This window comes from Oratosquilla oratoria, chromosome 43, assembly GCF_046742065.1.
Source record: "Oratosquilla oratoria isolate Oo_2021 chromosome 43, ASM4674206v1, whole genome shotgun sequence".
NCBI classification, from domain to species: domain Eukaryota; kingdom Metazoa; phylum Arthropoda; class Malacostraca; order Stomatopoda; family Squillidae; genus Oratosquilla; species Oratosquilla oratoria.
The window spans coordinates 18,236,691-18,260,407 of record NC_134819.1 but is presented as its reverse complement, the minus strand read 5'-3'; the positions used below and the strand labels follow the sequence as shown (position 1 = coordinate 18,260,407).

The following is a 23,717-nucleotide window of genomic DNA, read 5'->3' as shown; positions in this document are numbered from 1 at the left end:
CATCAGCAGACCTCTTGTTTATATTTTTTCTGCTGTCAGGGGAGCCCATTTGTCTCCCTCCTCATTTCCTTCCATTTCCCTCAGTAATCCCTCCCCTTCTCCCCTTTCATCACCTTTCTACTACACCACAAGTTTTCCCATTACCTACTTATACAAAAAGGTAATTCCTCATAGTTGAAATCCACAAAAATTGCATTTTTTCCATAGTTCCAATCTTCGCCGTCAATCCAACGATTGTGTATTTACCTAGTTGTATTTTACAGGAAGGGGAGCTATGCTCGTGGTGTCCCATCTTCATATCTCATTTTATCTAAACTATTTTTAAATTCATGTATTGTTTTTGCACACACCACTTTCTCATCTAACTTGTTCCAACTGTCTATTACTCTGTGAGGAAAGCTGTTCTTTTTCACATCTCTTCTATAGCTGTCTTTCTTGATTTTCTTTCTGTGCCCTCTTGTATTTCTATCATCCCATTTTATCAGATTCTCTCTATCAATAATTTCTATGCCTTTTATGATTCTGTAAATAGCTATCAAATCTCCTCTCTCTCTTCTTTGCTTTAGTGTCTGTAGTTCAAGTTTTGCTAGTCTCTCTTCATATGATAGTTTTGAGAGTGTTGGTGCCAATTTTGTAATTGCTCTTTGTATTCTTTCAAGTTTTTTTATACAATTTTTTTAACTTGGTGACCATATCGTCGCAGCATATTCCAGTCTTAGTCTTATCAGAGTAATTATAATTTTCTTCACCATTTCTTCATCCAGGTATGTAAATGCCACTTTAATTGTTCTTATTGAATTATAAGTTTCTCCAAAAATCTTATTTATTTGTTTCTCAGGTGACATATTATTCATAACAATGACTCCCAGGTCCTTCTCATTTTCTACTTTTTTATTCCTTCTTCTCCCAATTTATATGCTCCTGTTATTCTGTTTTTGCTTTTTACAAATTCCATTATACTACACTTTTTAGTGTTGAACTCCATCTCCCACTTCCTACTCCATTCCCATATTTTATTTACATCACTCTGTAATGACTCACAATCTTCTTCCGTGTTCACTTTTTTAATAGTTTTGCATCATCTGCAAAGAAGCTCATATAACTTTCAATTTCTTCATCCATATCATTAATATATATAACAAACATTATTGGGGCCAGAACTGTTACTTGTGGAACACCGCTTATTACGTCATCCCATCTTGAGTGTTTGTCTCTTATCACTACTCTCATTTTCTTTCTTTCAAAAAGTCTTCCATCCATTTAAGCAGTTTGCCCTGTATTCCTCCTTCAGTTTCTAATTTCTTAAGCAACTTCTTATGTGGTACTTTGTCAAAGGCTTTTTTTAGGTCTAGAAATGCACAAACAACCCATCCATCTCTTTCTTGTATTATATCTATTAGCCTTGAATAGAAACATATTAAATTAGTTACGCATGATCGTCCTTGTCTGAATCCAAATTGCCTTGGATTTAGCACGCTGTTTTTTCTAAATATTTTACCCATTTACTTTTGATAATTCTTTCACAAATTTTTGCTATTGTACTTGTTAGAGAGACTGGTCTATAGTTGGTAGGGTCTTCTTTATTATCTCCTTTATATATAGGTACTATATTTGCTTTTTTCCAATCTTCTGGAACTTTTCCTTCTTTCAAGGAACTATTTATTATGCTATGTATTTTGTCCGCCAGTTCATTTCTGCATTCTTTCAAAATCCAGTTTCCTAATTCATCTGGTCCATGCAATTTCCTAACATAAAGATTACTCAAGTGTTTCATTATTTCATTCTTTGTTACTTCTATTTCTTTCATAGGGGGGACTTTCTCTTTCCATTCGATCTCTTCCGGTTGTATATTCTCCCTTGTAAACACTGATTTAAAATGCTTGTTCATAATTTCCGCCATTTCTATTTCCTCTATGTATTCAACTCCTCCTTGTCTTAATTTCTCCAAGTCTTGTTTGTTTTTCAGTTTGTTGTTTATAAATCTGTAGAATAGTTTTGGTTGATCTTTACATTTTTCTATGACATCTTTTTCATATTTTCTCTTTTCCTCTCTGCACACTTGTTCATATTCATTTCTATAACAAGTATATATTTTCCATTTTTCAGGTCTTTTATCTTTCTTCCATCTGGTCCAAGCTTTGTCTCTTTTGTCTTTTAATTCCCTACAACTTTTGTTGTACCAGCACTTTACATATTCTTTTTCTTGTTTTTGTCTTGGGACATACTTTTCCACTCCTTTTTTATAAATTTTTGTCAAAATATTCCATTTCTCTTCTACTGTTGTTTCTTCTTTGTATATTCCTTCCCAGTTTTCTTTTTGAAAGAATTCTCTTATTTATCAAAGTTTGTTTTTTCATACATCATTCTTCTTTTTCTATATTGTTCATTTCTTTTCATGTATTTTTTCTCATTTAGTTCTAGTTCTATCAATATGTGGTCACTTTTACTTATTGGTGCCTGGTATTCTATCTTTTCCACTATTTCAGGTTCTGATGTGATTATTAGGTCTAGTCTCGATGGTTCTTCTTCATTTCTATACCTAGTGTTCTCTTGGATCCATTGTGTCATTGTGTGGTCAATAATCATCTCAAGTAGAACATTTCCCCATGAGTCTTCTCCACCCTTTACTGTCATCTCTTCCCAGCAGATTTCTTTGCAATTAAAGTCGCCCATCATAACTATTCTTCCTCCATCTTCCATTATCTTGTTTAGTGTTATTCTTGTGTCTTCTAACATACTTTTATGTTCACTCTCTTCCCACAAGGCTGTTTTTGGGGGCACATAGTTTATTACAAACTTTCTGCTCTTCTTATCTCTGTCTTCTACTTCTATCATAATCATCTCTACTCTATTCTTTCCATATGTGACACTCTTCACGTTTATATCCTTCTTAGTCAGGAACATAACTCCATCCCCTTGTTTTATCTCTCTGTTTCTAATCCAATAATTATATGTATTGTGTCCTATGCTGTTGGGTGGTAGTGGACCTTTCAATTTTGTCTCAACAATTCCCATTATGTCCAGTTCTTTTTCCTTCAGATCATTCAGTTCAGTTCATTTCAGTTCAGTTCATTCAGTCCTGTTATTAATCCATCTATATTTGTGTAGGATACTCTTAACTTTCTGTTATTTCCATTGTATTCTCGGTTTCTTTTTTCTCTCTGTTACGGTCCATTTCCTCAATTTCATATTCACTACTCTCCAGTAGAATTCTTGTTTTTCTGACTCGGTTCTGGTCTCGTTTTTTTTCTTTAGCTTCTTTCATTTTCATTTTTTCTTCCTCTCTTTCCTTTTTATCCATACCTTTTTATATTGTTCACTTGCTGCTAGCTTCCCTGTTTTTGCTAAGATATTCTCTGCTGTTGTTTGTGATCTGAATTTAATCTTAATTGATCTGGTCTTATCTGTACTATACTTTCAGAGTCTAAACTTCACTTCAATTTGTTTCATTATTTCAGATTCATCTTCCTGAACTAATTCTAGTAATCTGCTTACTTTTTCATTTTCCTCATTGATTCTTGTGGTTCTATCTGGGTTATGTTTCTCTTCCATTCCTAATATAATTATACATTTCTTTTTATCTGCTAAGTCTCTTACAAAATTCTCCTTATGTCTCATCACTTTGATAACTGAGTCTTTAGTTTGTTCTTTCATTTGCTGTTTAATTATATCAGTAAATGCAACTTTACTGTTTTCCTGTATTTTCCTCCACCCCTGTGCTTCTTTTGCAATGGCCTCTTTTTTGTCTCTATTGTTCCTTTTTAATTCTTCATTCTCCTCTTTTACTTATTTTAACTGTCTTTTAAGTTCTTCTATTTCATTAGTTAAGTTTTTGTTCGCCTTCTGTAGTTCTTCCAATCTTTCAACCCTTTGTGCAATTTTTGACATTCTACCAAACCTAATCTCACAATGTTCGGTCATTTCTTCAAGTTTTTCCTCTAGTCTTGCCAGTTGGGGGAGGTTGGTATCTGCCACCCCCCCTCATTAAATCCATGGAAATTATTATCCTCACCTTCTATTGTGCTGCTCTTATCTATGTTTCTAATCTACATTTTTGTTAGTCCCTTCGTCGTCACTAAATTGCTCTGGCCCGTGCTTGTTTATATGGCGTCTGCCTGCCTGGACCAAGTCCTCCCCTTCCTCATTTCCTTCCATTTCCCTCAGTAATCCCTCTCCTTCTCCTTTTTCCTCACTTTCCTACTACACCACAAGCAATCCCCTTCCCTGCAAATACAATAGGTACTTCCTTTGCGTTGAGATCCACGAAAATTTCACTTTTTCTTCAGGACGTCAATCCTCGCCATCTGTCTGACATAAGTGTGTGTGTGTGTGTGTGTGTGTGTCTGTGTGTGTGTATGTATATATATGTACAAGAAATCCATACCAGTGTTAAAAACAGGGAGCAACAGCAGGCACCTACAAGTGGTGTTCCTGCATGATGGACAGAGAATCATCTCCCTCCTTCCTACCTTCAAAAGCCATCAACACCCTACCTCCAAGGATCCAAGATTTATTCACTTTTCACCAAAAGGTGAGCTAGTAAGAAGGAACTGCTCTCCTACTACTACTCTAAGTACTTCCACATTAATACAATAAAGACAACAGTCCAAAGTTGATTCTCAGGCAGATCTATGGGTAGGCCTGAGGACCAATGCCAGCTACTGTGGAGCTGCAGGCTTCCAGTCTGTGAAATTCCTGGCAAACATTATTCTAACCTTGAAAACAAATTTTTACTTTTCAAGATGCACTGGCAAATAATTTTTTCTCCTTCCTTTCTCTTCTACTGTATTACCTTATGTATAAGTATATAAACTTCTCAAGTTTGGTCTTGCACCTTCCCATTACACAAGGATTTTTTTTTTAGCTCTAAAAATACTGTACTTACTTTTTTGAAGAAATAGATGAGCAAACACATGGAGTACTGTAGTTTTCATCTTGAGCTTCTTGTCTGGCTAATTTCAAATTGCACACACTTGGGATTGTAATAACTATTTGTGACTCGAACCATCAAGCATCCTCATTATCATTACCACCACCACCACCACCACTGAAAACACTCGTCACTCACTAAACTATCCCTTGGTAAATTACTTGATGCATTAAAATTTTGTAACTTCATTTGTGACGTATACTCAATCCTCTCTCATTAGGGAGTTAACAATATAAAAATTAAATTCCTATATCTGTCATGACTGACAATTTTTTCCTTTTCATCTCTACATCTAAAGCTCTTACAAAAATTGTACATAAAATCATTATCTAACTTTAGATCATATAAAACAATTATCAAATGCTATACATCACCAATACTAAGCACGCACTACCTTGGAGGTAAGATGCTGACCTATCTGTTTATAGAGTAGCACATGATTGGTTATCATTTCAAAATAAGTTATTACTCAATGATAATGGAGAACTAATCAGGCTTCAATCCCAAGCCACAAATATTCTTACAATCCCTAGGTTGAATAATTTGAAATGAGCTACAATCATGCCACATTAAGGTACCACATTTTGACATGACCATGGTGCACGTGGTATAAGGGTTAAAACTATTTTCCAATATCTACAATTTCTTCCACTATCATCTGGTGGAAGTGAGAATAAGAGCAGATGCAAAATGGAGAATCAAGTAGGGAAGGGGAGGCAGGAAGAGAGGTGCTAAAAGAAGCTGGCAGGCAAACCCAAAAAAAGTGTGTAGGATGCAGTGTGGATTGCAGTGTGGATGGCAGGTGGGAGGGAGGGAGGGAGGAGGAGGAGAGAGAGAGTGTAAAGGGAGAGAGAGAGAGTGTGAAGGGAGAGGGAGTGAGGGGAGAAGGAGAGAGGGAGGGGGAGAGAGGGAGGGGGAGGGAGAGAGAGAGAGAGAGAGAGAGAGAGAGAGAGAGAGAGAGAGAGAGAGAGAGAGAGAGAGAGAGAGAGAGAGAGAGAGAGAGAGAGAGAGAGAGAGAGGGGGGGGAGCCCTTGTTCTATCATATAGTTTTGGAGCTCCATTTACAAAGATGTAGTGCAAGAGGTTTGAGTCATTCTCATGGGGTATGGTCTTTTTGCCTCCAGTTATCAAACTTTACCTTAAGCTAATCTATGGTGTTGGTTTGGATTGCAAAAATCTACACTTCTATGTGGAAAGCTACACTTCTCAACCTCTTTCAAACATTTTCTTCTTTTTTTTTTCTTATGATCTCTTACAGACCTTCATCCCACACATGCATATCCTTTCTGTCCTTTTATCATCTACCTTTCTCTGATCTATCATTATCATAACCATCATTATCTGGTCTTCCAATATGATACATGTTTTATCTATTATAACTTTTTTTTTTATTCTTTCCTTATGTCTTGGATGCAGCCTTTTGTGTATTCTCTCAATTTTTCTTGTGTATACACACACACAAACACACACACATACACAAAATTCGGAGGAAGGATAGATCCCCCTGCAATAAAAGAAATAACTGTGACACAGAAGGAAATAAGGGACCTAATAAAAAACCTTGACGCCAGAAAATCACTCAGTCCAGATGGAATTGCAAATTTGATATTATAAGAATGTATAGATGAACTATTGGACAAAATATATAAGATAATTGATTACTCATTCACAGAAGGAAAGGTACCACAAGATTAGAAAATGCAAATATTGTACCGATATATAAAGGAGGGGGCAAGGAAAATCCAACCAACTATAGACTGGTCTCCCTTACAAGCACAATAGCAAAAATGTGAAAACTTTATCAAAAGTAGATGGATGTATTTTGTATTTTGATCTGGATGCAAATATACTGAATCCAGAACAATTAAGATTTAGACACAGATCATGTGCCACTATCTTGATTTGCTTTTACTCGAAACTAATAGAAATAATGCAAGAAAGGGACGGATGGGCAGATTGTGCTTTCCTAGATCTACAAAAAGTATTTGATAAAGTACCACAAAAAAAGCTACTAAGAAAAATTGAAACAATAGGTGGTGTACAAGGAAAGTTATTGGAATGGATGGAAGATTTCTTGAACGGGAAAAAAATGAGGGTGGTTCTTAGAGACAAAAACTCAACCTGGGAAGAAATGATAAGTGGAGTCTCACAAGGCTCTGTATTGGCTCCGATAATGTTTGCGTCATAATAATCACATTATAAAAAATAAAGTCAGTGCTCAATTGTTCGTTCTCTTTCACCCATGTATTTTGATAACCATAGAAAATTGATGAAGCCAGTTTAGAGAGAATGGAAATTATGTAGGTACGACTACAATATAATCAAGATGCCGACGTCGGCATCATCGAGTACCCACTTGCTCCTCATGCCACTTACGTAGGCGTCACCGTATGGAAGTGGTTAACCTCTTCAGTACGGGCCTTAAATCTCGCGGGCAGCAGCCGCTGCCAGCCGTACGATGTGTCGTAATAATACTTGCATCATAAAATATAGTCACCGCTTATATCGATCGTTCTCTCTTTCACCCGTGAATTTTGATAACCATAGAAAATGTTATTAAAGACAGTTTAGAGAGTATGTCATTACACAGGGGCAACTACAATAAATATAATCAAGATGCCAATATGGCAGCCTCGCGTATCCACTTGCTCCTCATGCCGCCTACGTATGCGGCACCGTATGGAAGGGGTTAAATTGACATACGAACAAAGATTGTCCAAACTGGAACTACCAACCCTCGAACAAAGAAGAGAAAGAGGAAATCTACTGACCATCCACAGAATTATGAAAGGGATGGAAGTCCTCAACAGAGATGATTTATTGAAGTGGGATGTGAGAAAAACAAGACATGAAAATTGACTCAAAAAGGATAACTACAAAAGATGTCTGAAAAAGAATAGTTTCCCACACAGAGTGGTAGATATCTGGAACAAATTGGATGAGGGCAACAGTGTGTGCAAAAACTATACAAGAATTTATGAACAAACTAGATCCTGAGAGATACAAAGACGGGACACTATGAGCATAGCTCTCTTCCCGTATAATACAATTAGATAAACACACACACACACACACACTTTCATTAGATTCACGGCGTGGATTGGAACTCCGGAAAAAAATCGCATTTTTCGTGGATCTCAACTACGAGGAAGTACCTTATTGTATTTGTAGGGAAGGGGAATTCTTGTGGTGTAGTAAAAAGGTAATGAAAGGGGAGAAGGGGAGGGATTACTGAGGGAAATGGAAGAAAATGAGGAGGGAGACGAACGGGCTCCCCCTGACAGCAGAAAAAATGTAAACAAAAGATCAATTGACGACACTGGGGAAATCGAAAATATCAGTAAAAGCATTAAGATTAGAAATATAGATATGAGCAGCACAATGAAGAAAATAATTTCCAGGGATTTAATGAGGGGGGGGGAGGATACCAACCTCCCCCGATTGACAAGACTAGAGGAAAAACTTGAACAAATGACTGAACATTGGGAGAAGAAGTTCAGTAACGTAGCAAAGATTGCACAGAGAGTTGAAAAACTGGAAGAACTTGAGAAGGTGAACAAAAACTTAACTAAGGAAATAGAAGATTTAAAAAGGCAGTTAAAAGAAGTAAAAGAGGAGAATGAGGAATTAAAGAGGAATAATAAAGACAATAAAGAAGCCATAGCAAAGGAAGCACAGGGTTGGAAAAAGATCCAAGAATACAGTAGAGTTGCATTTACTGACATAATTAAACAGCAAATGAAATAACAAACTGAAGACTCAGTTATTAAAGTGATGAGACAGAAGAATATAGTAAGGGACTTAGCAGATAAAATGAAATGTATAATTATATTAGGAATGGAAGAGAAATATGACCTAAATAGAACCACAAGAATGAATGAGGAAAAAGAATAAGTAAACAGTTTACTAGAATTAGTTCAGGAAGATGAACTTGAAATCATGAAACAAATTGAAGAGATGTATAGACTCGGGAAGTATAGTACAGATAAGTCCAGACCAATTAAGATTAAATTCAGGTCACAAACAACGGCAGAGAATATCTTAGCAAAAACAGGGAAACTAGCAACAAGTGAACAATATAAAAAGGTATGGATAAAAAGAGAAATGAATAAAGAGGAAAGAGAGGAAAAAAAGAAAAGACATGAAGCTAAGGAAAAAAACGAGAACAGAACAGAGTCAGAAAAAGAGAAATTTTATTGGAGAGTAGTGAACATGAAAATAAGGAAATACGATATACTAGAGAAAAACAAAAGGGAAACAGAGAATACAATGGGAGTGGCAGAAAACTAAAAGTGTTTTACACAAATATAGATGGATTAATAACAGGATTGAATGAGCTGAATGATTATCTGAAGGAAAAAGAACCGGACATAATGGGAATTGTAGAAACGAAATTAAAAGGTCCACTACCACCCAACAGTGTAGGCAATGATGCATATAATTATTGGATTAGAAACAGAGAGACAAAACAAGGGGGTGGAGTTATGTTCCTGACTAAGAAGGATATAAACGTGAGGTGTGTCACATATGGAAAGAATACAGTAGAGATGATTATGATCGAAGTGGAAGACAGAGATAAGAAGAGCAGAAAGTTTAAGATAAATTATGTGCCTCCAAAAACAGTCTCGTGGGAAGAGAGTGAACATAAAAGTATGTTAGAAGACACAAAGATAACATTAATAAGATAATGGAAGATGGAGTAAGAATAGTTATGATGGGCGGCTTTAATTGCAAAGAAGTCTGCTGGGAAGAGATAACAATAAAGTATGGAGACGGCTCATGGGGAAATGTTCTATTCAAGATGATTATTGACCATACAATGACACAGTGGATACAGGAGAACACTAGGTATAGAAATGAGGAACCATTGAGACTAGACCTAATAATCACATCTGAACCTAGAATAGTGGAAAAGATTAAATATAGAACACCAATAAGTAAAAGTGACCACATATTGATTGAACTGGAACTGAGGAAAAATATATGAAAAGAAATGAACAATATAAAAAAGGAAGAATGATGTATGAAAAAACAAACTTTGATAAAATAAGAGAATTCTTTCAAAAAGAAAACTGGGAAGAAATATACAAAGAAGAAACAACAGTGGAAGAGAAATGGAATATTTTGACAAAAATTTATAAAAAAAACAAAAACAAAAAAAAGGAGTGGAAAAGTATGTCCCAAGACAAATACAAGAAAAATATATGAAGTGCTGGTACAGCAAAAGTTGTAGAGAGTTAAAAGACAAAAGAGATAAAGCTTGGACCAAAATTGAAGAAAGACAAAAGGCCTGAAAAAAGGAAAATATATACTTGTTATAGAAATGAATATGTACAAGTGTGCAGAGAGGAAAAGAGAAAATATGAAAAAGATGTCATAGAAAAATGTAAAAATCAACCAAAATTATTTTAGATTTGTAAACATACATACATACATACATATACCAAGGCTTTTTCCCCCTTACAAGGGGGGTAGCCAAAAAGGAAAAGGCATAAAATCATTCCCACCCATTCCATCCCTGAATACACTCCACACCCCTCCACCCACCCTCTTATCTTAGCACCTCCTGGATGATGGGTCATCCCTGCACCTTGTCCACTGCCCTGGGTAAGAAGCAGTGTCGCAAGACACAGCACATCCACAGCAAGGCCGCTTCATTAAATCAGCGACCCCCCCCCTCTCCGTCCCCCCATTGCATAAAAGGAGAAGACGGGGAGAAATCCCTTCGGGCTGCGTCAAATTTTGCTCACACATACTACCTCACCCCCCATCCCCCCACCCATTCCACCTTATGCATCACAACATCATCCATATACAACCATTCTCCATTCACCCGTCTTCTGTCCTTTCCCGTCCTTCCTCAACAGACATTCCCCTCTTCCCCAAAGCCCCCTTCACCCCATCCATCCACCTCATCCTAGGACATCCCCTCATGTTCACTCCCTCCACATCTGCCTTCCATACCTCTTTTACTAGTCTTTCTTCATTCATTCTTTCCATGTGTCCAAACCATCCTAATATTCTTTCATCAACCCTATCTCCCAACTCCCTTTCCACCCCTGTTCTCCTCCTCACCTCCACATTTCTCACTCTATATAGCCTAGTAACCCCCATCATACTTCTCAGACACCTCATCTCAAACACATTCAAACTCCTTCTCTCTTCCTCTCTTATGTATGTACAGTAAACCTTCGATATAACAGACAATATGGGGACGGATCTGTCGTTATATCCGAAGATCCATTATAACTGAGGATCCATTATATCCAATGGAAATAAAGGAAAGATCTGTTATATCCCAAAGTTTGTCCAATATTAGAAATTAGTTGGATTAGAAATTACGGTAAACCTTCGATATAACAGACAATATGGGAACGGGTCTGTCGTTATACTCGAAGATCTATTATAACCGAGGATCCCTGACTGTAATGGATGAAAATACGTTATAGCAAGGGTTTGTCCTGTTAGATTTTTTGTCCGCTATATCTGATATCCGGTATATTGAGATCTGTTATATTGAGGGTTTACTGTATATTATATATATATATATATATATATATATATATATATATATAAATATATATATATATATATATATATATATATATATATATAAATATATATATATCTTGCCCAGGGCGGTGGGCAAGGTGCAGGGATGACCCGTCATCCAGGAGGTGCTCAGATGAGAGGAAGGGTGGGAGGGGTGTGGAGTGTATTTAGGGATGAAATGGGTGGGAGTGTTTTTATGCCTTCCCCTTTTTGGCTACCTCCCTTGGAAGGGGGAAAAAGCCTTGGTATATGTATGTATATATATATATATATGTGAATAAATTCGCTAGTGGACAGCGACATCAATCATACAATCTAAATAACCGTCGCGCAGAGGATTCGAACCACCGCCAGTAGACTCAAGAGAGTCCAGAGCACCCGCCTTAGACCACTCAACCATAGACGATCTAAAAGTGTATGAACTTGTAATCTATCTGATTACCGAGATGGGGAGGTTGCTAACTGCCCCCCATATAAACCCCCTTTTTTCCATACACCTAATCGCACCAATGGGAATGGTAAGGACTAGATCGAATCCCTCTCACGCTTCTCGTCATCGTAACTATGTGAATAAATTCGCTAGTGGACAGCGACATCAATCATACAATCTAAATAACCGTCGCGCAGAGGATTCGAACCACCGCCAGTAGACTCAAGAGAGTCCAGAGCACCCGCCTTAGACCACTCAACCATAGACGATCTAAAAGTGTATGAACTCGTAATCTATCTGATTACCGAGATGGGGAGGTTGCTAACTGCCCCCCATATAAACCCCCTTTTTACCATACACCTAATCGCACCAATGGGAATGGTAAGGACTAGATCGAATCCCCCTCACGCTTCTCGTCATCGTAACTATGTGAATAAATTCGCTAGTGGACAGCGACATCAATCATACAATCTAAATAACCGTCGCGCAGAGGATTCGAACCACCGCCAGTAGACTCAAGAGAGTCCAGAGCACCCGCCTTAGACCACTCAACCATAGACGATCTAAAAGTGTATGAACTTGTAATCTATCTGATTACCGAGATGGGGAGGTTGCTAACTGCCCCCCATATAAACCCCCTTTTTACCATACACCTAATCGCACCAATGGGAATGGTAAGGACTAGATCGAATCCCCCTCACGCTTCTCGTCATCGTAACTATGTGAATAAATTCGCTAGTGGACAGCGACATCAATCATACAATCTAAATAACCGTCGCGCAGAGGATTCGAACCACCGCCAGTAGACTCAAGAGAGTCCAGAGCACCCGCCTTAGACCACTCAACCATAGACGATCTAAAAGTGTATGATCTCGTAATCTATCTGATTACCGAGATGGGGAGGTTGCTAACTGCCCCCCATATAAACCCCCTTTTTACCATACACCTAATCGCACCTATGGTTGAGTGGTCTAAGGCGGGTGCTCTGGACTCTCTTGAGTCTACTGGCGGTGGTTCGAATCCTCAACACGGTTATTTAGATTGTATATATATATATATATATATATAATAGAATTGTTTAAAAAAGGTCAATATCAAGAACAACAAAACTGAGAATGTACAACTCAATAGTGAGACCAGTCATATTGTATGGCTGCGAAACATGGGCCCTTACGAAAGCTATGGAGAAGAAATTTGAAGTTCTTGAAAATAAGATTTTACGGAGAATTTTAGGACCCGTGTATGACAACCAAAGGCAAGAATGGAGAATAAGACATAACTGGGAAATTCGAGAACAAACAAAACAACCCCATATTAAAAATGTAATAAGATTAAAAAGATTGAAATGGGCAGGGCATGTCACAAGGATGCAAGAAGATAGATGGCCAAAGAAAGTGCTCATTAGTGGAGTGCTTGGAAGACGACCACTTGGACGACCTAGAAAAGACTGGAGGAGATGCGCTGAAGAAGATGCGTAGATATGTAGAATAGAACCAAGAGAATGGAAGGTGGTGGTACAGAACAGAGACATGGCGAGATGCTTCAAAAGCAGTTATGGATCACCAAGTGGCCCGAAGACCAGCGGAGTAAGAGAAAGCGTATACAGTGTTCGACAAGGAAGTACGAACGGTTAGCGAGAATGAGTGATGAGGAGAGTGAATGAGTCATAAATCAATAAACAAAAGCTCACTTTGTACCTCTAATACTTTGATGGGTGGCCTTTACATGCAATGATCTCACGAAGGCGGTTTGGAATGGAAGTGGCATACTTGGCAAGATGTGCTGGGGTTATACTAGCCCAGGATTGGCGAATGGTTGCCTCGAGCTTGGGCACAGCTCATATCTTTACCCTGCAGGTCTTGTTTAATGTGATTCCACAGGTTTTCTATTGGGTTTATGTCAGGACTATTGCCTGGCCAGTCTGCTATGTAAGGTATATGACAGTCTTTAAGCCACTGAGTAACACTACGAGCAGTGTGGGCTGGAGCGTGATCTTGTTGAAAGATGTTAGCACCTGAGCTATTAAAAGAATCCTCCAGGTGGTCATTTAAGAGTTCATAATAAATATATTGGTTCACTTTTACATTTTTCGGTGGTACAACATGGCTCCCAAGTCCTCTTCCACAAAAACTTCCCCATACCGAATGTTCTGTTTATTTCACCTTTCCACTCGTTTGCTGAAATTTTCCAAAAATTATGTATTCAACTGAAGTTAGCAAACACTAAGCACTTGTTTTTTCAACATAGTTACTGTCCTGCTCAATACACTTCTGAAGACAATGTTTCCACCCATTTAAGCCTTCTCTGAAGAATTTTGCAGTCCTTTCTTGTAACCATGTCTTGAAAGGTGATGTCACAGAGAAATTTTGACAGTTCTGAGACATCCTGTGTCCTCATGCTCTGATTGAAGTTTTTCTGTGGAAGCATGGAATAACTCAAGACTGGCCATGGCAAACATAAGGTCCAATGACTCCTTGGAAGACTGCAAGAAAGTGCTGCCAACGGCTGCAACAAAACATGAGAGTAGCATGTACTGTATGTGGAACATAAACTTGAAAATGGTCAAGACCTTCAGGTACCCACAAAATCTAGCACCATTTGCTGCTGATGATACACTTGCTATAGATTCAAGGTGGGCAACAACTGGATATGACCATAGAAGGGAGGCAAGTGCCCTGGACTTGTTCTGTAGCCATCTTGTTCCATGAGCCCTTTCTGGCTTAGTGACAACTTCCTCCATGACTTCTCCCAGAGTCCTCAATTCTTTTCATACATATAATACAAGGACAGAAGCATGTCACTGATCTTATCCATATAAGTGTTCTCAAAGGTATTTTTAGGTGCCAATGTCAGTCTGTGGTTAAGACAGTGCATCCCAATTAACTGCAGCATTTCATCATTCCATAGAGGAGCAACCAAAACTTTCTCTGCTCCATGACCCATGTTCACTGCAGCCCCATCAGCACAAACACGGACTAACTTTCCCTTCAGTGCTATATCTACACCAGTGAATACTTCCTCCTGCCCATCTGAAAGGCAGAAGAAGTCTGACTGGACCTCACCAGTTTTATCATTCACAAAATGAAAACAGACAAGTTCTTTCTCAGTCACACTGGCATCAGTAGAGCCATCAACCATTATGGAAAATATCTGGCTTCCTTCAAAGTAGTGACCATTTCACTCTTCATTGTATCACCAATGACACCATTAAACTCACTACACTTTGCTTCATGTGTGTGATGTGTTGCCTCAGGGAACTCCATGTTTCTTCTCTAAATTTATAAAAACAGGGTACTTTCTAAAAGGCAGTTCTTCCTTAGCATATATGCAATGTCATGAAATTCACTCACTCATTTCTCTTCCTCACCTGATGCTCTAGTCAATGCTTTTCCTATGGATGTTGGCTTGAAGATTGCATCAACCATCAGTTTAGGCTTAGGAAGAGTGACTGATTTCTTCTGTGGGAAGGTTTCACAACATTGGCCTTTATCAGGACTGACCTGTCACTCCACTGATAGATGCCTGGTTAAAATTACTTAGCAATCTCAGTTTCACTTGATGTGCCACACACATCTTGTACCTTATGCTGTTTAACCTCCCAGCACTTTTTCCATACTCAATCCAATCCCTGTTCTCATCTATCTCCTTAATCCAATCTTCCACAGTTACTACACAAATTGACGACATTTTTTTACACTGACAAAATCAAATAATAAACCCAGTGTCAAAATGAATCCAGATACAGTTATTCCATGATAAACCCAGTCAAAATTAATTTGCATAGAAACATCAATGAATCCAAAGTCACAATAAGTCCAATGTCTTAATAAAATCTACAATAAATTCGGAATACTCCTACAGCCACGGCTTGAAAAAAAAAAGTAGCTACAGTGCATGTGCGAGGATAAGTAATTGACCATGTGTGCATACATCATCACATCACTGCACTGCATCTAAACAACACTTGCAATAGTTAAAGCATAGCCACTAGCATCCTGTGTGTGTGTGTGTGTATTAACTTTCCAGTGCACAGTACAGTGCAGTGCGTGGCTCAGCAGTATGTACAAGTGCATCTCTTTACATTATAGGCTTACACCGTGTTTTCATACTGACACTTCACAGGCACAACTAGCATAGTAATTCATATTACAAGACCTAAATGAGCATGAATGAATTCACCCATAAACATGTATGGTTCTGCTTACATTGCAGCAACAATGATTCATAACAAAATATGAGTAGCATATGGTTGATAATCCTTCGTGAATTGTGATACTGGGAAAATAATTCCCTGAATATATGCAAAGATGATGTGTGGAACAAGGAGGACGGGAGAAATTAGAAGGAAGGGTGGGATGATGAAGCAAAGATGGTTGTATAAGAAGAAACAAACATTCACAGATTGGTTACAAACTAGGGCAAGAGAATCGTATGAGGTACAAAGAAAAAATAAGAGAAGTAAAGCATAAGATTAAGGAGGTAAAGAGAAGAGCAGATGTGAAATAGGGAAGAGTATGACAGAAAATTATGAAAATAATAAAAATATATTTTGGAAGGAAATAGAGGAAGGGGAGGCGAATCAAGTAAATGATAATGGAACAGGCAGCAGTAAGAGGAAGATGGGCAGAGTATTTTAGGGAGTTGTTAAATGTAAAGGAGGATATGGAGGGAAAGGTAGTTGCAGTGGGAAGCACTAAGAAAATGACAGCGAATAGGAAAATGGAGGAGAAATATGAATAGATGAGGTGAAAGCACTTATTAAAATGATGACAGCAGGTAATGAACCTGGGTTAGATGGGTGTCATGCGGAGTGCCTAAAAAAGGGAGGAATAGTGATGGTGGACTGGCTGGTTAGGTTGTTTAATGTTTGTCTAAAAGAGGGTAGAATGCTGGAAGACTGGAGGAGTGCCACTTTACAAGGGAGAAGGGGACTAAATCAGTTTCACAAGGAGTAAGTGGTAGCATATTAAGTTGGACTAGTAATTAGTTAAATGATAAAAAACAGAGAGTTGTTCTAAATGGCAAAACTTCTAGATGGTAAAATGTTATATGTGGTGTTCCTCAGGGTTCTGTGCTTGGGCCACTTCTATTCATAGTATATATGATATAGACCACAGACTGAAATATATTGTCTCCAAATTTACAGATGATACAACTCTACAGAATGGCAAATGATCACTTAAACCAATTAGATATTCAAGAAGATTTAGATGAAATACAGCAATGGTCTGAAAAGTGGCTAATGAAATTTAACACAATTAAATGCAAGGTTATACACATAGGTAAGTACAATTACAAATTATTTGTAAATTCGTTGACAAAAGTGGATAGTGAAAAGGACCTCAATGTAATTATTAGAAATTATCTCAAATCATCCAAGCAGTGTATTTCAGCCTCTGAGAAAGCAAATAAGATTCTAAGACTGATTACATGATCTTTTGACTTCGAAAGTCCATCTCTCATTAACAAGCTATATAAATCGTTTGTTCATCCACAGTTGGAACATGCTGTTTCTGTATGGTCATCAAATCTCATTAAAGACATTGACAGACTAGAAAAAGTACAACAGCAAGCCACAAAACTGATTCCAAATATCAAAAATAGATCATACAAAAATCAACTAAAACATATAAATCTATTTTCCCTAAAAAAGCATAGACTCTAAAGGGAATTAACATAAATGACAAAAATTTCACAATGAATGAGAATCCAACAAAATATAATGGTCTCAAGCTGTCAGGAAATAGATTTAACATGGAAGTGGGCAGAAACAACTTTGCCAACTGTGTAGTTAATGAATGGAATAAACTTCCTGCAGAGGCAGTGCAATGTAGTTCAATTCAAAGCTTTAATACTTTAGATAAACATCTAAGCAAGATGCTATAATGTATGCCATTTTATCTATAATTGTCTGTTTATTATTATTTGATTATTCTTTATTATTATTTATCTATCCATTTATCATTATTAACAATTTACCTGTTTATTTATTATCTAACTTTACCTATTTATTTTATTTATCATTATTTATATCATTCTTATTTATCTATCATTGTTATAATTTTTTCGTATCCAACCTAATTATGGACCAAAAGATCTGTTGGCATGCTCCTTTGTAATCCTTTGCATATAGATATATTACTATTATTACAATTATCATCATCATCATTATTACTATTATTACTTGTGTGTAAATGTGACAAGAAAAGGAGTGGAGGTAGAATGTAGATTGAGATAAGTAAATGCCTTGGGGATTGAAAAGTGTAATAAGAATTACACATTTGGGAATGGATGCCAAGAGGAAATTGTATGATGGGCATGATTGTGCCAACAGCACTATATGGGGCAGAGAAAAAGGAACACAAGTAAGGAAAAGAGGAAGAGTTTAATTGTGTTAGAGATGATATGTCTGAAAAGTATGGTAGGGGATACTAGGTTGGATAGTGAGAAACGAGGTGAGGAGGGGAGCAGGAGTGGAAAAGTAGATGGGAGATAGGTGTTGACGAAAGAGTATTAGGATTATTTGAACACATGGAAAGAATGAGAGAAGAAAGATAAATAAAAGAAGTGTGGAAGACAAAGGCGGAGAGAGTGAACATGAACAACCGAGATTGAAATGGACGTATGGGGTAAAAGGGGCATTGAGAAAGAGAGGAATGTCTACTGAGAAAGGAAGAAGGCAGAAGACTGGGGTGAGAGGAGAATAGCTGCATATGGATGATATTGTGATGCTTGGAAAGAAGTGGGTGGGGGATAAAGGGGGAGAGGTTTGGTAGTGGTTGTGTGTGAATGATATTTTGATGCAGCCCAAAGGGATTTCTCCCTGTCTTCAATATTACAGCTTGAGGGGACAGAGAGGGGGGGTTTCATCGATTAAATGAAGCGGCCTTGCTGTGGATGTGCTGTGTCTTGTTGCACTGGTTCTGACCCTGGGTAATAGACGAGATGCAAAGATGACCTATCATCCAGGAGCCAGGAAAAGATGGTGGGAGGGAGGGGTGAATGGGGGGTGGAATAGGTGGGGATGAAACAGGTGGGAGTGGAGTTTGCCTTTTGACTTTGGATTTACCTCCCTTGTAAGGGGGGGAAAAAGCCATTGGTAATGTATTATTAAAAACTCTGAAAACATACCAATCCTTATACCAACATGACCACATAAGCCATTCTTTTAGTTCATACATAATCCTAACAGATGGACTCCAACTGACTTACTTTGCATTAAGAGCTTGTGATGCTTTTTCATCCCACATCTCCATACTGTTTAGTAGTTCTTGTAGCTGAGCCATAGCTTTCTCAATCTTGGGATGTGGTGGTAAAAGATTACCGTTATCACGCAGACGGCGCACACACTCAACAGTTACACTATTTGAATCGTCCAGTGTGTCCTCTACCTCTTCCAGCCACTCAACCTAGAATGTGGAAAAATTAAAATTGAAGATTATCAACTACAAAATATAACAAAGAGAAATAAACATTTCAGAATGGATGCTAAGAGGAGACTGTATGAGGGGGTGATTGTGCCGACAGCAAGGTATGGGGCAGAAACATGGAACATAAGAGAGGAAGAAAGGAAGAGTTTAAACGTGTTTGATATGAAATGCTTGAGAAGTATGGTAGGAGTTACTAGGCTGGATACAGTAAGAAACAAAGAGGTGAGGAGGAGACCAGGGGTGGAAAAGGAGTTGGGAGATAGGGTTGTCTGTTGAGGAAGGAGAAGATAGAAGATAGGGGTGAGTGGGGAATGGTTGTGTATGGATAATGCTGTGATGCAAGGGAGTGGGTGGGGGATGGGGGGTTGAGGGCATATGTGTGAATGATATTCTGGTGCAGGCTAAAGGAATTTCTCCTCCATCTTCTCTTTTTCAGCATGAGGGGACAGAGAGCCCTGGGTCAGAAGCAATGCAAGACATTGTACATCCACAGTAAGCCCACTTCACTTAATTGACAACCCTCTCTCTGTTCCCTCATGTGAAAAATAGAGAAGCCTGGGAGAAATTCCATTGTGCTGCATCTAAATATAATTCACACATAACCACTCCCTATTCCTCCTCCCCATCCCTCACCCTCTGCCTTCCTTGCATCACAGTATCATCTATACACAGCCATTCTCCACTAACCTCTATCTCCTGCCTTCTTCCTTCCCTGCTCAACAGACATTCTTCTCTTGCTCAAAGCCCCTTTCACCCCACCCATACATCTCATCCTAGGTTGTTCCCTCAAGTTCACTTCATCCACCGCTGCCTTCAAAATCCCTTTTATTAATCCTTTTTCACACATTCCATGTGTCCCCTATCTGCCACCTCCTTTTCCACCCCCACTCTCCTCCTTTTGGATTACATAATGCATGAACATACCTGCTGCAATTTATGCTTCAGTTTTGGTAACTCAGGCAAATCAATATCCAAGGAACAGCCAGATTCAACCAGTTTGGACACTGCTTCTGACTCTGGCATTTCTTGACTCAAAAGTTGGATTGCTTCCTCCTGGAAGGCTGTCACCCGAGAGAGAAGTTCCCGAACTGCATCTCCTTCACGAATTGTGCAAGCCAGAGATTCAATCTGCTCATGGAACAGCTGTAATTCCTCCAAGGTGAGCCGGCTCTTAGCTTCTGCACTTCCTCTAGTTCTGCAAGTTAGAAAAATGATAAATTTTACAAATGTTACATGTTTGCAAATTTTACAAGAAGTTTCACCTAACAGTAAGCTCCTGCTGCAGCCATATCTCTTTTGTGTTCTGACTTGCATTAGGGCAGAGATCTCCTAATACCACTACATTGACATTTCTCCCTAAACCCTCTCTATCCAGAAAGCCTCCCTTTCCTCTGTGCACATATGCACTTACAAAAACCCACATCTCCTTTTCCAGTTTCACCTTCATCCACATTAGCCTTGAAGAAACCTCCACTCCACTACATGCTTAACTATCTCCTCACTTACTTGTCCAGCCACCCTTCTCTCCCTCATCCTCTCTTCACTCCTGAGATCCTCCCAACTACACTCCCAAACTCAAACTCACCTCTCCCTTTCAGCTTAGTTTCACTCAATGCCAACACATCCATCTTCTCACAAACATGCTATCTCTTCCCTTTTACTCTCATCTGTACAACATTCACACACATTAAAAGCAAATAGTCATAATTGAATCTATGCTTAAATTATTCATTATCCTTACCTTGTCCTAACTTTCTTTGTAGCAAGATGGGCTGCCACAGTAGCACACTTCTCAGCTTCAGTAACAGCCTGCACTAATGTCTGCAGAAGTTCACTATCTGGGAATCTCTGAGCTTCAGCTTCTTCTACTAACTCACGTAGATCACTTACATCTGTTTTACAGAAGCAATATCATTAGAACACCTAACAAAAAACAATAACATATGACACATCAATGTCATTAAACAGCACATCACAAACAAAGACAAAATCCACACACAGATTCAACACAATTACATCACTTGCAGATACAACTTTTGGACACACCAGAAATACTAGATACTACTATTACAGAATACACAATATATATGCCGTGTTGAATTATGCAAACCCTGCATGGGCCTCTAACATGAGACACACCACAACACCTAACTACACAGAAGCCCTAAAGACAATTACAGGCTGCACAAATATAACAACTACAAACCATCTACACAATGAAACAAAAGTCCTCAAAGCCAAGGATCACCTTAACATGAGAGGCACACAAACACTTCCTGCAGCCTCCACAAACATCACCCACTTACTAAACATGGCACAATACCCACACATAACAAAAAAAAACATTGAAACAACACTCAAATACTCTCTTCTTTCACAACCACCAGATACCCACCTCCAGAGGCATATTCATAAACATATTGCTCAGTTTCATTAACAGATTGAAAGAGCACACTACTGTATGACAGACACCCTGATCTCCATCCCTCTGGATTCTCTCTCCCCCAAGTGGACAGAGTCCACCTGGCCAGGCTGTGGTGCAGCCACCATCCAGCCCTTCTACATTACCAGAGGCAGATGGATGAATGTATAGCTGATATCTGTCCAAGATGTAACACTTCACCCCATACTATTCAACACATTATGGATGACTGTTTTTTACACAATTATGCATACTAACAACACAGCAACAGTCAAGAGTTTTTACGAGAGTAGTAGAGCCATTATGCCATGCAAATACATACATATACCAAGGCTTTTTCCCCCTTACAAGGGAGGTAGCCAAAAAGGGAAAGGCATAAAATCATTTCCACCCATTCCATCCCTGAATACACTTCACACCCCTCCACCCTCCCTCTTATCTGAGCACCTCCTGGATGACGGGTCATCCCTGCACCTTGTCCACTGCCCTGGCTGGGTCAGAAGCAGTTTTTGCTCAGTATTTGCATGTCTTTTTTTTTTTTTTAGAGAAGGCCATGCAAATATCGAGCAAAAACTGTCAATATATAAAATTCATAAATATATATGGCTAAAGTCCCTCTGAGCATAGTACTACACATCCCTTACCTAATTTTTCATCACCCTCAGCCTCAAGAGCTTCTTTGACTTTCACTGCCCAGTGATCAAATGACTCTGCACGGACTTTTAGGCGGTGAAGTAGTGGGGGGAGTTCATCAAGAGTGTAACGGTACCTGTACAGAAGAGGCTCATAATTAATATAGGCCATATTAGTCAAAGTGAAAAAATATCCATTTTATATCAAATTAAAAGATAGAAGGAAAGAACTCCAAAGTTTTTTAATCTAATATTATGGGTATAACCCTTCTTATGAGATGCTGAAGAAGGTTTACACCTTCAGCCTTTCTTAAAGCTGTCAGTACGGACTACTCTTGTAAAATGTTATATAGTAACATGCACTGTCATGGTACAAGGGAATCCACAATAACATCAAAGAGAGAGGTGAGGTAGAGAAAGAAAAGAAATATGCAATGAAAGACAATGATAAATAGAAGATGGTGAGGAGCTGATCCTAGGAGGCACATAGCTTCAGACATCACCTTTGCCCAATGCGTTTGGAGGACTATTTAGAGAGTAATTCCTGAGAATCAGAGAAGAGCAGGATTCAAACTCACATCTAAGCAAATACAAGACCAACATGATTCCAATTATGCCACCAGCACGCACACATGTAAATGAAACAGTTGGGATGAACTAGTTTCAGTTGTCAGGCCATGCAGTGGAGGTGCTGTGTCTTCCTGCATTCTGACCCATGAAGTAGTAGGGGGGTACAGATGACCCTCCAAATGATAAGTAGCTATGAAAAAAAACTATTTTCAAATAGCTATCGTTGTGGAAAATGTGTACATTTTAGGAAAAATAAATAAATAAAAAGAATAAAGTCAATTAGCAGCACTAACCTTAAGGTGTGATTTTCTGATGGACAACTGCACAACTGTTTGTAATGCCTCAAACATACTAGCTTCTCCAGATTGCATGAGCAAGTTACAGCTGAAAGAAAGCATGTGGTTTTGCAGAAGTCACATTGTCTTTCATCATCAGGAAGGAGTTCAAATGCTTCTCTCTCTGCATTCGTTACACCCTGCAATGTTCAAGATTGGCTATATCAATGTATTTATACACTTACAAGCACGCAATCAGATATAAATAAACAAATAATAATAATAATATACATACATACATACATATACCAAGGCTTTTTCCCCCTTCCAAGGGAGGTAGCCAAAAAGGGAAAGGCATAAAAACACTCCCAGCCATTTCATCCCCAAATACACTCCACACCCCTCCCACCCTTCCTCTCATCTGAGCACCTCCTGGATGACGGGTCATCCCTGCACCCCGCCCACCGCCCTGGGTC

General features: G+C 38.5%; 1 protein-coding gene across 5 annotated transcripts in view; it reads right to left on the bottom strand.

Annotated features, from left to right (window-relative positions):
- Positions 1 to 23,717, bottom strand: part of Kdm5 (Lysine demethylase 5) — a 107,814-nt gene that overhangs the window by 37,816 nt on the left and 46,281 nt on the right. For all 5 annotated transcript variants that reach the window (XM_076179827.1, XM_076179829.1, XM_076179828.1 and 2 more), the window contains 5 exons: positions 23,260 to 23,441; positions 22,409 to 22,533; positions 21,084 to 21,234; positions 20,267 to 20,537; positions 19,125 to 19,321 (listed from right to left, as the gene is read on the bottom strand). In XM_076179827.1, coding sequence (XP_076035942.1) covers positions 19,125 to 19,321; positions 20,267 to 20,537; positions 21,084 to 21,234; positions 22,409 to 22,533; positions 23,260 to 23,441 — 926 coding nt within the window. The remainder of the gene's footprint in view (positions 1 to 19,124; positions 19,322 to 20,266; positions 20,538 to 21,083; positions 21,235 to 22,408; positions 22,534 to 23,259; positions 23,442 to 23,717) is intronic.